The 15,097-nt window shown below is 41.1% G+C and overlaps 1 protein-coding gene and 1 non-coding gene across 2 annotated transcripts; one reads left to right on the forward strand and one right to left on the reverse strand.

The window, feature by feature from the left end:
• Nucleotides 1-4,314: 4,314 nt before the first annotated feature.
• On the reverse strand, nucleotides 4,315-5,927 carry LOC136488811 (uncharacterized). The gene is made up of 4 exons (XM_066485621.1): nucleotides 5,508-5,927; nucleotides 5,038-5,315; nucleotides 4,735-4,919; nucleotides 4,315-4,649 (listed from the first exon to the last, which is right to left on the reverse strand). Exons 1-4 carry the CDS (start codon nucleotides 5,925-5,927, stop codon nucleotides 4,315-4,317), a joined length of 1,218 nt encoding a protein of 405 aa, XP_066341718.1.
• An 8,222-nt stretch (nucleotides 5,928-14,149) lies between these two features.
• LOC136490320 (small nucleolar RNA R71) lies at nucleotides 14,150-14,258 on the forward strand. Its single transcript, XR_010767609.1, has one exon. It is a non-coding gene; the product is annotated as a small nucleolar RNA R71 (small nucleolar RNA).
• Nucleotides 14,259-15,097: the final 839 nt, after the last annotated feature.

Below are 15,097 nucleotides of genomic sequence, written 5' to 3' on the forward strand. Positions count from 1 at the left end.
CGGTCACTAGAAGATTGAATTCAACCCTTCATCACCATCACTGCCAGGTGAGGCCACGAATGGCTTAGGGGCTCCTGATGAGATCCTAACATATAGGTATGTTAAGCCTTGGGTCTAATGGTTCTCGAATGAAGAAGACCCCCCCAACTAACCCCTTTAGGATCGCCCGGGTGCTCGGGGGCTATGCCCATTGGGCACGCTCTCGTGCACCCTCTGGCAAAGAGATTTGGCCAAGCTTGAGTCAACCATAGCTTCTGCCTAGGGCTTGAGGGCTTCCCCAAGCCTTGGGCTCCCTGATCTACTGGCCCTTGGCTCCTGCCCTAGCTAACTGTTGCAGCCAAAGTCCAAGCACAAGACAAGCCTCAGGCTATCTGATGCCTAGGGGCTCCTTGGCATCACTCCTTAGGCATGCCCCACCAATGCTCCTCTGATAGGGTCATGTCCGAGGCATGACATAAGAAGACCAAGCTTCCCATGGCCTCTAGGGGCTTAGGGGCTTCTGGGCCCGCACATCAGCCCCTAGAGCTAGCCTCCTTCACCACCAAGAAGTCTCTAGAAGGTCTCACCTAGGGGAGGCCAGACAAGTCAACACCGTGTGACACACAGAGTGTTAGAATAGAGCAGCCGGATGATGCCTAGGCTCCTTCAGGCTCCAAGACACCTCGACGGTCCACGACGCACCATTGCAAGGCCCTCCTAGACTCCAACGCTCATAGACCATAGACTAGAACCCTCAAACTGCCTTGTACTTGACCTATCTCATTATATAAGGGATAAGGTCAGACCTAGAGGAGGGAGGATGTGAGTTCGATGACCAGAGACTCCCTTCCATTCCATTTGCCTCTGCTATGCACTGAGAGCAAGGCAACCTAGAGAGGGGCACCGAGGGACCCTCCTCCTCCGCATCCCACCATCTCCTTCCTCTCTAACAACGGGGAGACTCCACTGGCAGTGAGGCAACCTTAGGATTAGCACCGAGCTAAACCCCCTACCAAATCGTTTTCCTTTACACTCTATTGTAACCCCCTAGATTTTGGGTGCAATTGTGTATAAGGATCATGAGCTGCTAGACGTAGGGACCGAATTGGCCTGAACTAGCATAAACTATTGCATCTTCTCTATGTGATTCTTGTCTTCCTAAATCCACCTAAGCCACCAGAGACCTCATACTTTGACACCGACTTGAACTACATGCTTGCTATGGTTTTGACCTAGCGACAGCGCCCAAACTATCGAGGACCTATAAAAGTCATTTTGGATGCATCCACTTTGGCCATAAAATTTTGATTACAACCAGCATTACCATCATGAAAACTAATAACCCAATGTCCTAAAGCATCAGTAATAAGGATATTGGCTATATGAATAGGATAGTCATCTCACATTTCAGACTATTGTTCAAACTTCACCACATATAAAATTTCAATCTAGTTGAAGAGTTGACTACATGAAAATCTAGCTCCTAGATAGAGTTCAAAGCTACATGCCAACTACATAATAGAGAGGACACCATGTGATGTGGAAGTGGGAGGGAGCTATAGCATGGAGGTTGGAGGGAGCTACGGTAGTGTGCTCCATGCGGTGGCGCGTGGAGTTTGCAGCGGCGTTTGGCGCGAGGAGGGAGCGGCGGGGCAGCATGTGGAGAGCATGGCCCTCAGTGAGCTTGGTGGGAGCTATAGTGGCCTGCATCCTATGGTGAGCTCAGGTGTTGACGGAGTGCTCCACGTGGCATGGAGGGTTTGGAGAGAGTAGAGAGATGTGGGCAGCGTGAAGGAAACCGTGGGCGATGCCAAGAAATTGTGACAGACAATTTTACAGGAGGTAGGGTTTGGGTTCAGCACTTCCCTAGGAATTCTATCTATTTCCTAGGGAAACAAGACACCTAGGCGCTAGTGTGGCTCACTCAGCCTCCTTTCAATCCGTCCTGACAAAAATGTGAATTTCCTAGGGAAAGAGCAGTTTCCCTATGGTTTTTGTCATCTAACCCTAGGGAAACATTTTTCCCTAGGGTTCTTAAAAATGGTAGGGAAAGAATAAACCATAGGGGAACTTGTTGATTCTAGTAGTGTGTTTTGGAGTGGTTCTATTAAGATCTCTAAAATTAATGCAAACCCGTAGCTTTCCAAAAAAAAATTCTCAATGGGCACAATATTAGAGACCCACTCCGCATAGCTGCTTGGTCTAACAAACCTCACTTCCAACAACCTATTAATCTCCTATTTAATGTGGCTGTAAATTGTAGAGTTGAAAAATGCGAGTGTTGTTTGTGAGGCCTAAATCTAGGTTTAACGGAAAGCTGATGCTCAACAAGCTCGCGGCTCAGTCTAAGCATCTCGGTACAATTGCATGCAAAACAATCAACATATTCTTTGAGAAGCTTGATTAGCTAAACTCTATAATTGGATTTCAAATTTTGATTAATAAACATTAGCCTAGGCATAGAGCCATCCCCAATATCAACTTTTTTCCAATGGGTCAACCAACGCAAAACCTTGTCCTAACTTATTGTTGGTAGTCCTTACAGGCCAAATCCGACTGCCAAATAAGATAGAAATAAAGAACTAGCATGTCCTACTCACATATTTTATTAGGGCTCCTGCGTTTTTACCCCTGTTTTGTTTTGAAATTGTGATTTTACCCTTGTTTTTTGACTTTGTGAATTTACCCCTATGATTTCAAAACAAAGCAGCACTTTGCCCCTATTCCGTCATCCTCCCCCAATGGTGTTAAATTTTGTACAAAAGGACAGAAATACCCTTCTGATTTTGCCCCTGTTTGTTAAGCCTATTTGTGATTTTAACCCTAATTTGGGAATTAGACATTTATCTTTGCTCAAATATATTTGGCACGACTTACAATTATTTCCATTTAGAATTGATGTTGAAAAAATATTCAAATTTTCGGTAGCACCTTGGCAATATTTTGATAACATAATGACAACAATACGATTCACATATAAAACACATGACAACAATCATAGAGATACATGTCCATATCACATTTCAAAGTCTCACATACACCATGTGAACATTTCCAAAAAAGCTACAAGTCTGCAACATGTCACCATATCCACAAAAGCAACAAGTTTGCACCATATGAACATGTGCACAAAAGCCACAAGCATCTTATTCAAGGACCACCTAGAGACCTAACAAACTAGCTAGCCTTCCTGTTGTTCCTCTTGTTCACCACCCTCCTTGTCCCCTTCTTGTACCTCTATTCATAGAACTTGGACTGAAGAGCGTTGGTTGGTTTGTAATGATTACAACAACAAATAAGTAGACTAATACAACCATAACTTACATTGGGTCATTGCTGCCCTCTCTTGATTATCTTCCTCTTCCTCTTCCCCTTCCCCTTCCTCTCATCCTACCCCTCTCGGTAGAACTTGCACTAAAAGAGAGGAAACATGATTTCAAAATTAGCTATTATCAGATCATGCCATAATTACAAGTGAGCACCAATATTAGCCATGACTTACATTGGGTCATTGTTGTTCGCTCCTAACTCTCTTCCCCTTCCTCTTCCCCTATCTCTTCCTCTCGTCCTCCCCCTCATAGTTTCATTTGCAATAAAAAGAGAAGAAACATGATCTAAAAATTAGCAATGGCTATAGATCGAGAAATAAGTAGTACACCATGACTTACTTTAGGTTGGGGTTGTCCTCTTGTGATCCATGTTGTGAAGAATTGAACCTTCTCTTTTGACTAGCAGTGAGACCTCCTTAGCAAGTCTTGGCTAGGTGCCCTGGTTCATTGCACTTAGAACATAATCTTCTTTTCTTACTACTGCTAACCTCATCATATGCCTTGAACCTAGACTTTAGGTCTCCTAGGTTTCCTTCTCAATTTAGGCTTATGGATTTTGTAGCCTAAGTCAACATGTGGCCACAAGTCTTTGGATGTCATTGGAATGAAAGTACCTACATATGCCTTTCTCAACCTTTCAATAGAGAAGTATTCATGGACAAAGTCATCCATTTGTACCTCTCTAGTAAGCTTTGCAATGAAAGCTAGAGCATGGCTATAAGGCTTTCCAGTCACTTTCCAAGGCCTACAAGTACATGTCTTCAATTCAATGTTAACTATATGCCTAAATCTGTTGACTAGTCACTCCTGCTTTTCTAGGCCCACAAATTAAGACATCATGGTCCTTAATGGCCTTGGATTTAGCATTCATATCTTTGATGATATCTGGGATTATTTTTCTAGTCATCTTTCTAGCATTCTTTGATCTCAAGACAAATTTCTTGATGATCATTTGTCTTATCTTGTCATGCATTTCCTCAATTTGATATTCCTTTGTTTTTGACACCTAACTATTGAAACTCTCAGAAAGGTTACTGTTGATGTAATCTACCTTGCAGTCTTCTGAGACTTTGCTTCTACTCCATATGTATGGATGGTTCTCATCCAACCACTCAAGTGCCCCTGGATCCTTCTCTTCTATGTTCCTCATGAAGAAGTTGAACTTATCAGTTGTGAAGCTCTTGGTAGCTGCCCACATATTCTTCCCATAAAGAGTGCCACTATAACTTTTCTTCATGTTCTTCCACAAGTGCCTCATACACTCTCTATGCTCAACTCCTAGATAGACATCTTCAACAACAACTTCAATTCCCTTGCCTACATCTGTACTGATGACCAAACCTATGTGACATATAATTGACATATGTTAGGTAACAACAATTTAAACTTGAAGGGAAATAGGCAAATAGTAGCCATATGAACACACCTGGAAGAGTACCAATTGCTTTTTTCAAGTTTTCGACAAACCAAGTCCAACTTTCTTTAGACTCGATCTCAATCACCCCATATGGCACTGGGAACAAGCGATTGTGACCATCTACTGCAACAGCTATAGCCAACTGACCTCTTGACCTACCTGTCAAGTGAGTTGCATCCATGGCAATATATGGTCTGCATCCTTGTAAAAACCCATCAATGCATGGCTTTAGAGCAACAAAGAATCTCATGAAACATACATGGCCATTGTGCTCCTCAGTCTCCTAGTTCAACAACACTACCAGGCACTAACCTTAGAAGCTTAGCTTGATAAGTAGGAATCAAGTCATAACAATCTTCCCACTTCCCATATATGATATCAAGTGCTCTCATCTTTCCTCTATAAACTCTATCATATGGAACATCCACCGAGTACTTCTTTTTTAACTCATCTTGCAATTCCTTTGGACCCATTTCAGGGTCATCTTGCAATAAGTCCACAACTCTATCACAAACCCATCTGTTTGAGGCCATGGACTGACCACACTTGTTGAAAGAACCACTAGTGTGCTTTGGTCCACTTGTCTTCACCTACAACACAATAATGACAATCCGACATCTTGTTAGCAAATTACATCTCAAGTCAATACACAACATGATGGAAAGAGGACCAAATTACCTTTCATCCAATGTACTTCTTGCTTATAGATGCAAAAAAGTCCACTTACAACCCTTATCAGCTCTCTTGCATATGGCTCTAAATCTTTCTTGATCTTTTTTCACAATGTTAAAAGCATGGTCATGCAAGATAGCATGATGTGTAACTGTAAACTTGCACTGATCCACATCTGGGAACACCACATTTACATCAATGCATGGATTGTCAGGATCATATGAAAACTTGGGAGCATCATACTCATCAACGTCATCAACTATTTGACCATTAGGATCAAACTCTAGGTCAGAGTAATCATCATTAGAGTCAGATGATGCAGCTAAATCAGTGTCATAGCTGCTATCAGAAAATATGCTCTTATCATCATCTCCTACCCCCTCATCATCATTTGTGGTGGCTCTCTCATTTATGGTGCCTCCCTCATTTGTGTTGGCTCCCTCATTTGTGCTCCCCTCAATTAGGTGTACTCTACTCCTCACACTAGGATGACACCTACTGTTTGGTTGGTGAAAACTGCAATGGCCCATCAAAATCATTTATCTAGGCATTGATGAAAGCTACCCCCTTGTCTACATTGAGTACAAACCACTCTAAAAGATGTTCATCAGTTTTGATCTCAAATGAGTCATTTTCTAGATCATGCCATAAGGTTATGTATTGCTTAGAACCCCACATGCAATGCTCAGCCATGAAACCAATCAACTGAAGCAGCCCAAAGCTATGTATGTCATCAACAACTTTAGTTGGCAAAGTTTTACCCTACTGCCATGACTTTGGCGCATTGTCCGGCAAACTAAAAAAAGATCAAAGTCTAACAACAAGCCAGTATACCCCTATGATTTGGCCTACAAACCATAGCAAGTAGTATGTGGTTAGCTAATCTAACTCAAACTATCAATAATGCAGTCACTCTAGCAACAAAAGAACAATACATAGGGTTAGGGTTTGCTGAAACCACCTTTGCTCTTCCATGTTGATCGATTCGAAAGATCCAGTGTCCAAGAGGTGTCCTGAGTGTCGTGTGCTGAGCAGGATATCCACAAGGCATGGGGCTCTCCGTGTGTGCCCCTGTAGCCACAAAGCCGGGTGCCTAGAGGAAGAAGATGACCCACGGGCTGGGCACCGTGGCCTCCCCACGCCTAGACGAAGGCCACGCCTGCACCTTGGAGTCATGGCCTGGAGGCAGCCCCAGCGCCTTGGAAGCAGCCCCTCCCTAGTGCCCTGAACCTGGAGTCATGGCCTCCCCTCCCCTTTGGTCCTTCTATAGACGCCGCTAGAAAAGCCACTGCCCAAGCCCAATGCGAGCGACGACGCCCCATGCGTTTGGGATGAGGATATAAGGATAAGGGGCACTATGGTCATTTGGCCTTTGTTTTTTAGATTTATAATTTTTTAATTCATTTAATCCATGTCCATCTGATAGACGTCAGAAGTAGGGGCAAATGGACCATTCAGTTCAAAATAATAGGGGTAAAAACACAATGTTAAAAAAGTAAGGGCAAAATCACAATTAGCTTACGGGACAGGGGTAAGAACATAATTTTCCCTAATTTATTTATATTAACCTATTTCCACATGTGTTGGAGAATAAGCATTTTGCAGGACCCAATAACACAAAAGACATTCTCAAAGTATAGTAGAACACAACAAAAAATCAGCCAACGTGAGCACAAGGGGGAAAGGGCCCACAAACCAGAGCTACAAGAGAGCATTTAGAGCCCAACATCGAGAATCATGCAGGGGACCCACCTGCCAGCCACCACTGATGAAGTCGGTTGCGCGAGAGGTGCTACCTAGGATTGGCTGACCCTAGGGGTCGACCGACCCCCTAGCCACACAGCAAGCCTCTAGCTCACACATGGGGACTCCTCGTAACTCCGCAAGGTGGTTGTGCATGGATCATGGGAATATTCATTCAGGCAACCGACCATCCCACTAGTATAAGTAGAGGAAGAGGCTCCCCCCATTCACACACACCACACTTGAAGCCTCTCTCCCTCTCTACTCTTGTAATTTTCCTTTGTAGTATTTGGAGCTAGGCTAGAGTTTTGTTGGAGAGCTTGGACATCTCAAAGTTGCTTGGTACTGACTAATATCATCGGCTCCCTTATGGCCTTGTTCTAAGTCTATTATTGTTTTGCTTATGATTTGGAGCTCAGTTCATTTGCTATTAGGTTAGCATATGAGTCTCTATGCTCAATCAGTTATGCAATATACTTGTTTAGTGTTGGCATTTCTTAACGTCGCTACTAAGAACAAGGTTTTGAATTTAATCTTTAGCAATGACGCCAGAAATGCTTATTGGTATTTACTTGTGACTTGGAAGAATAAGTGTATGAATGAAAAGGATTTGCAAGCGCATAGATAATATACCATTGTAGCATTTCACCTAGGAGTATTCTAGGTATCAGTTATTTATATTGATAGGTTATATGCAAGATGGAAGGACGGGCAGTTGGAATATAGTGATAGGTTATATGCAAGATGCAGAGATTAACCATGACCAATTTCCACTCATAACATGAGTAAGTCATGAGATAAATGTATATGATAAGTAATGATAAATTATAATTAATCACTCAGAGTACTCCTTTCTATGGCATTAGCATGACTAAGTAGAATATTAGATGAATAATTCCTAAGTCATTCTTAATTACAAGTCAAAGCATACATTGATTAGTGCAATTACACTTAGTAATCATGGTTAAGACCAACTTTATATCTACGCATAAGGGATATTACTAAGGAAGATTAAGAATAGAGCTTGTTTTCCTTTGTAACTAGATCCTACTTGGCCTTCACTTGGGTCTTGAGCAATTGAAAGACAGAATGATCAAGTCAAGCACTATGTCTCAAGTTCATTGGTCAACTATTATTCTAGGGTTTTTATGGGTTTTCAAAATCAAACTCAGAGCTTCTATTGTATGACACTCTCAAGTCTCTCAATATATGTGGTATTTGTGGATCCTCACCAAGGACAATAGTGATGTTATGCCTTTCTTCCCCTACAACTAGGGCTTATGTGGAGCTCATAGGAGTGGAGAAAGCATTAAAGAGCATACTTGCAATACATATATTGTAAAGTCAAACCTCAGATCCAATGAGAGTTGAGTCATGCAATCAAATCAAGATGTGCATCTGTGTGGATGCATGGTGAATATATATAGTGGCTAACCTAATTCTACTATAGTGGCTAACCTAATTCTACTATGTTTCTAGTGTCAGGTTTTGTTTTCCTTGTGTGACGTCCAACAGATTGATTCTCTCCATCTTTCTAGTGTTTCTGGTGTGTTGTTTCCTATCTTTGGTCAACAAATAAAACAAAACAAAAACATGGGAGAGAATTTCCTTCTACGTGAGAGACTGAAACTATAATCCTTGTGCATGGTCATGTTCCATCCCCATTGTTTCTTTGGGCGATATTGATTTAGAAAGGAAAGTCTAGATATTTGGGATAGCTTGTTCCTGTGTTCTTCTCAGTCATGTTTTCCACAAGAAAGGAAAGTCCAGATTTTGCCATAGCTTGTGTCAGCCACGCATGCGTGTTTTAGACTGATTAGCGTTGAGGTTTTGTGCATCTAAAAAAAGAAGATTTACTGCTTGGTGCATGGAAGGTAGAAGATCTACGAGCACTTGTCTTGTGGCACATTCTGTTATTATAAAAAAAGATAAAAACAAGGTAATGCAAAAGGCAAAGAGGTGCAAAAAAAGAAAAAAAAGCCGCACCAAAAGAAAAAGGAAGGTGAAAAAAAAATTAGAAGTGATTGCATCCTGTTTAGTCCTTGTGCTAAGATATTGTTGCTTGTTGAACTAGGTCCAGGACGAGTCTAGGCTGGCGACATAGACTAGCTTGGGACTACTTTTTAATCTTGTAATTTCTAAATTAAATTATTGCTATTCCTTGCTACTATATTGTGCCTGTCCAAGCTCCACTTTCTTCTAACCAAGTACAGGTTCGCCTTGCAACTGTTACACTCAAGCTACAACTGGTATCATAGTCATCGACCGATTGCACCGCTTGTTGCTTTGGTAAGAACACTTGTAAGACTGTGGTAAGATGCTTGAGAGTGTGTGACTTTACTCCTTGACCACATTCTATAGTAGGTGATAGAAAAATACATACTTGTGTGTTTTCTTGTTTGATTCTAACAATGATAGGTTGTTCATATCCACCGACTTATGATGGTATAGGTGCTGATGAGTACATGGAGTGGGAAATTGCCATAGATAACATATTTGCTACTCGCTTTATGTGTCCAAGGAGGAAGGTAAAAAATACAACTAGTGTTTTGCGACATTCTACTTTATCTTGGTGGGAGTCTTTAGATCCTTCTAACAAACCTCAAACATGGAATGATATGAAACTCCTTATGCGAGAAACCTTTGTTAATCCACCTCCTGTTTTGACTTCATATGCTGAGGTGCACTATTTAGAGGAAGGGTCTGTTGTTATTCCTCTTGCTATGACTAACCTTTTGTAGGATAATGTACATAAGCGAGAGGATGACATGGAAGAAAATAAGGAGCTCATAGCCTCATATGAAAATTCAGAACCATCAACTATTACTCCTGCTGAACATGAGAGCAAAGGTAATGCCCACAATGTTAAACTCATGGAAGGTAAGAGTTCTCTTGATGTGCTGAATTTTTCCACCAATCATGCTATGATAGAGCAAAATTTAGTGGAGCCTTCGCTTGATTTACCTTTGTCACAAGATGATTTGCTTGATGTTTCTTGTGATGAAGATGACTTGCATGATGATATTTATGTTATTCCCATGCAATCATTGAAGAATGATCATGCTATATGTGTGCTGAAATCGAGCACTTGTGCTGAAAATAGACTTGTTATTCGTAATGCTAGTGAAGTTGATGAGCTAAAATTGTTGTCTTCTTTAAATACTTTGGGTTACATTGAATTTGATGTTCTGTGTAATCTTAGTTCTTTAGAGGAGAAACTTTATGTATATACTGATTTGCCATGGTTCTCTAGACATACATATCATGTTTTTGGCAAATATAACAACCAAGGACAATATTTGATACAACGAGTTTACATTTGTACAAATCTGAATTCTCCTTTTGTTGTGCAAAGTCATGATCAACTAGAGGACAGTAAAATCAACACTATTGTTATGCCATATTCCTCTAGTTTTGCTTTTTGAACACAAGTGGAATCCAAAGAAGGGGAGCATATGTTTCTTGTTAGTACTAATCTTTTATAGGATAGTATTGGCAAAGATCGTGTGTATTTCAATTGAGCAGAATACATGTTTGTAGGACAAGACATGTACAAACCTAGACATGAGGTCATATTCTTTCTCACAACATTGTCCACTCCCATTATTTTGGAAACCTCGTTTGTCCTCATGTTGTGCAGGATCGACTTCAAACAAAATCGACGCCGAGGACGACTTTTCATCAAGAAGGGGAGGATGATGAGGACATGACACCCATTTTTATGACCATGTTTGGCGCATAGTTAGGAGGGGTAGGAGGCCAGCAAGGGTGTCCAAGTCAAGAAGGAGGCCCGAGGCTAATTCAGTTCGAGTCCCCGAGGTGGAGGCCCAAAGCAACTCAAGTTCGAGTCTAGCCTCGTCCTCCAAGACCAGTCTACCTTAAACTGGTCATCCAGGACGCATCCAGACTCCAGTTTTCATCAATCCACATATGGATGGAAAGCTAATTTGATAAGGAAGCTAATGCAGGTGGTCTCATATCAAAATCCCTTTGGAATCAATAGGAATCGTCAAAACAAGTTAGCATCCAGAATCTCCCTAGGGTGCTACGATACCGTCTTTTGGTCTGTTGGACCAGTGAATCGTGTTTGGGCCCATTACGGGGCGCGTCCAGGGGGGTGACCCAAGACTCTATAAATAGCAGCCGTCACTCTCCTTAGGGTTTGGGTTTTGTTTAGTTCTTGATTTCCTCGTGAGACAAACATCGTTTTGCTGCAACTGTGCTGCCAAGGCTGCTTGCTGTGAACCTAGGGCCCCTAATTCTTGATCTTGTTCGCCTAGTGGTAATTAGTCCTTTTGAATAAAGACTTGCACTCCTTCTCATTATCATAAGCCTCATATTTATTTGCAATTTTAGATTGTGTTCATCCCGTTCTTGCTTGTGTTCTCGATTCGCTTGCAGGAAAGCCTTCTCGGCGAGGTCAATCGCGTTCGCGTGGTTGATAACCAACGGAGCAGTGGTGTAATGGTTGTGGTAGTCTGAATCTATCTTTGTTCGAAGCCTAGATCGTGATTGTTGAGTCTCCACCAATCGATGCTATCATACCTATCAGAAGATTGGGCCTAGTCTACATCAAGCAGCGTACCTTTTCTCCTAGAAATTGGAAGTGGACTTGTCCAGATCCAATGTAGATGATCGCGTTGGTAGTGTTGAGGAACGGTTTTCCGTGGAAGATAGGTACATCTTCTCCTTCTTCTCCCATGTCTAGAACCATGAAATCAGCAAGGACATAGTGATCTTGTATTCTTACCATGATATCTTTTGCTATTCTCTCCGGAAATCGAATTGATTGGTCTGCCATCTGCAGTTCCATATATGTAGGGAACAAAGGTTTATCACCGAATAAGTATTTATACATTACCTTTGACATTATATTGACACCTGATCCGATGTCATAGAAGGTGTTGTGGAAGATTCTTTATCCAATGGTACACTCGACCGTGGGTACTCTAGGATCGTCCTCCTTGGTAAGGGATGGTGAAGCGAGGAAGGTGGTCGTACTCTGATCAGATTGTGTTGATCACATTGACTGATTCTTCTTGTGGCTACCTAGCCTTGTTCTTCCTTCTTCTTTGGATGTTCTTCTTCTTGTTTACTAGTTGTCTCTTTCGGGCAAGTATAGAGTTTGTGGATGATCAGGAGATTGCAAGATACGATTCTTGAAAGAAAACTTCTCCTTTTTATCCTTGATTGTGAAGCAGATCTTGCACTGTCCATGTAGATGATGACTTTTGTGGTGTGTAGGAAAGGTCAGGCCTAAGATAATGGGTGCCCTTATATCTCCACCTGTTTCCAAAACCACAAAGTCTACTGGGAACATAGGATCAGTGTTTGCCTAAATGGATTAAACGACCGTTTAAATAGCCAGTAAACGGTAAATGGTGGTAAACTATTTTGTTTAGGGGGTAAACAGAAATTAAACTGTTGACCGTTTAAATAGTCAAAAAATAGGAAAACGGCCCTAAACAGTAAACAGGTGGTAAACTATTTTGTTTAGGGGGTAAACAGAAATTAAACTGTTGACCGTTTAAACGGTAAAAAAATAGGAAAACTGGCCTAAACGGAACAGAGATAAACAACATTAAACGGGCTAAACAGCTAGTTTAAACGGCCGTTTAGGCGAACACGAGGTAAATCTAGTTTAGTTTTGTATGGATAAATTTGTATACTTAAGTTTATTATATTTATAAATGTGTACACTTGATATGTTACGTGCATAAATATCTATATTTGGTTCTTTTCACATGCATAAATATATATACATACCAAAATAATTGATTTTTACTCGGATAAATATGTATAAATGCTAGAATACTTGATTTTTTACATGCACATATATAATTATATGTTTTTTAAAGTACAAAACCGTTTAGATCGTTTAACTTCGTTTAAACACCGTGTAAATAGTCTAAACGCTAAACGAAGGGCGACCATGTAAAGACCGTTTACCGTTTAGGAAAACATTGCATAGGATTGTCCCACTCAAACTATGGCATCTTCAAGAATTCCCTTAGGGTAGCAGAGTGACTGATCTACAAGCTGCAAATGCATATTTGTGTACAACAAAATATCTCCATTAATTTTATCATAGATTACCCTTGGCATTATGTTGACACTTGCTCTGAAGTCACAAACAGCTTCTTGGAAAATATGAGGTCCAATGGTGATATAGATGACAGGTCTTCCTAAATCACCTTTCTTTTCAAGTAAGGAATAGTCTATCCACCTTCCCATCGATGGTTGTATATAGTAGTATGCTGCATTGTGAATATTGACAAGATTTGCAGTTTCTAGATCTTTTGGTTGCTCCAGAATCTTACCTTTCTCGGTAGAAGGCTCAGTAGCCGCTAGGTGAGCTATTTGTGATTCTATCATGTTATTAAAGCTATGTTGGTTCTTAATGGTAGAGGAGAAACTATCCATTCTTTTATTTATGTTTTCTAAGATTTTATCATTGGAAGCTAGTTTTCTAGATATGCCCTCCATTATTTTAGCTTGGCCAGAAATTAATTCTCTCAAGGGTGGTTGATTATTAAAATTATTATTACCTTGAGAGTTACCTTGGTAGATCGGCCTTTGTTACTAATTCCATCCTTGATTCTATTGAGGATGAAAGTAGCTACTGTTAACAAAGTTCACATCCTCATGGGTTTCAGGATAGTTGCTCCTTAAATGCCCAGTGTTTCCACACTCTTCACATATCATGCGGTAATCATGAATGTCCATGACTTCTTACTTCTGACTAGCTCAGTCTTCGAGCTTCTTCATGAGCAGATCCATCTTGGCAGATAGCATGTCTACCTCCTTAAGTTGATGCATACCCCTACCTTTCTTGTGGGTTTAAAGACGTTCCTCATTCTAGCCTTGGTTGGAGGACATCTTCTCCACGAGAACTATTGCACCTAGAACTGTGAGTGATAAGAAAGCACCTCTAGTAGCAGCATCCATGTTCTCATGGGTACTATTAGTCAACCCATGGTAGAATGTCTGTGTGAGTAGCCAATTCTCCATCCCATGATGAGGACATTCTGATATGTAGTCTTGAAAGTGGTCCCATGCCTCAGGGACAGATTCACCGTGTTGCTGCTAAAAACTTGAAATTCTTCCATGCAGAGCATTGGTCTTGCCCGTGGGAAAGAACTTTGCTAAGAAGGCAGTGGAGCAGTTATCCCATGTAGTATTTCTTTCTTTATTGGCATAGAACCATTGCTTCGCCTTCTCTAGAAGTGAGAATGGAAAGACACAAAGTAGTATGGCATCTTTGGATACTCCCTTGATGGTGAAAGTGCTGTAGATCTCTAGGAAGTGTTGGAGATGAGTACTCGCATCTTCATGTGCCTTTCCACAAAACTTTATAGCTGGCACCATGTTGATGAGAGCTAGCTTGAGCTCAAATCCATTGTCTCCGACATTGACCGCTAGTCCTGTATGGATGTTGGCCGTAGTTGGAGCAGAGAATTCAGGAGTGTTGTCAGCCATGGCTTCAAAATCTGGTGTGAAGCTTTGCCTTATCTGGTTGTCTTCTAATTCTAAAGCTGAGACTTTCTTGAGTTTGGCTCTAGTTCTCCTGATTAATGCTTCTGGATCTTCAACATAGTTTGTCAGAAGGTCAAAACCAGTCATACATTACCCTACATAAGATATAAAAGTAGACAGAACAAGGGTAGTCCTACATGAGTAGGGGTAAATGGTTTTCTTGATCACATCAAGAAGTATAAGTTTATCAATATTTCCTTCTACCTAGCTACCTTCCCCGGCAACGGCGCTAGAAATACTTGTTGGCATTTCTTAATGTTGCTACTAAGAACAAGGTTTTGAATTTAATCTTTAGCAACGATGCCAGAAATGCTTATTGGTATTTACTTGTGACTTGGAACAATAAATGTATGAATGAAAGGGATCTTCAAGCGCACAGATAATATACCATTGTAGCATTTCACCCAGTAGTATTCCAAGT

The sequence above is a fragment of the Miscanthus floridulus genome, chromosome 10 (assembly GCF_019320115.1).
Source record: "Miscanthus floridulus cultivar M001 chromosome 10, ASM1932011v1, whole genome shotgun sequence".
Classification (NCBI taxonomy): Eukaryota; Viridiplantae; Streptophyta; class Magnoliopsida; order Poales; family Poaceae; genus Miscanthus; species Miscanthus floridulus.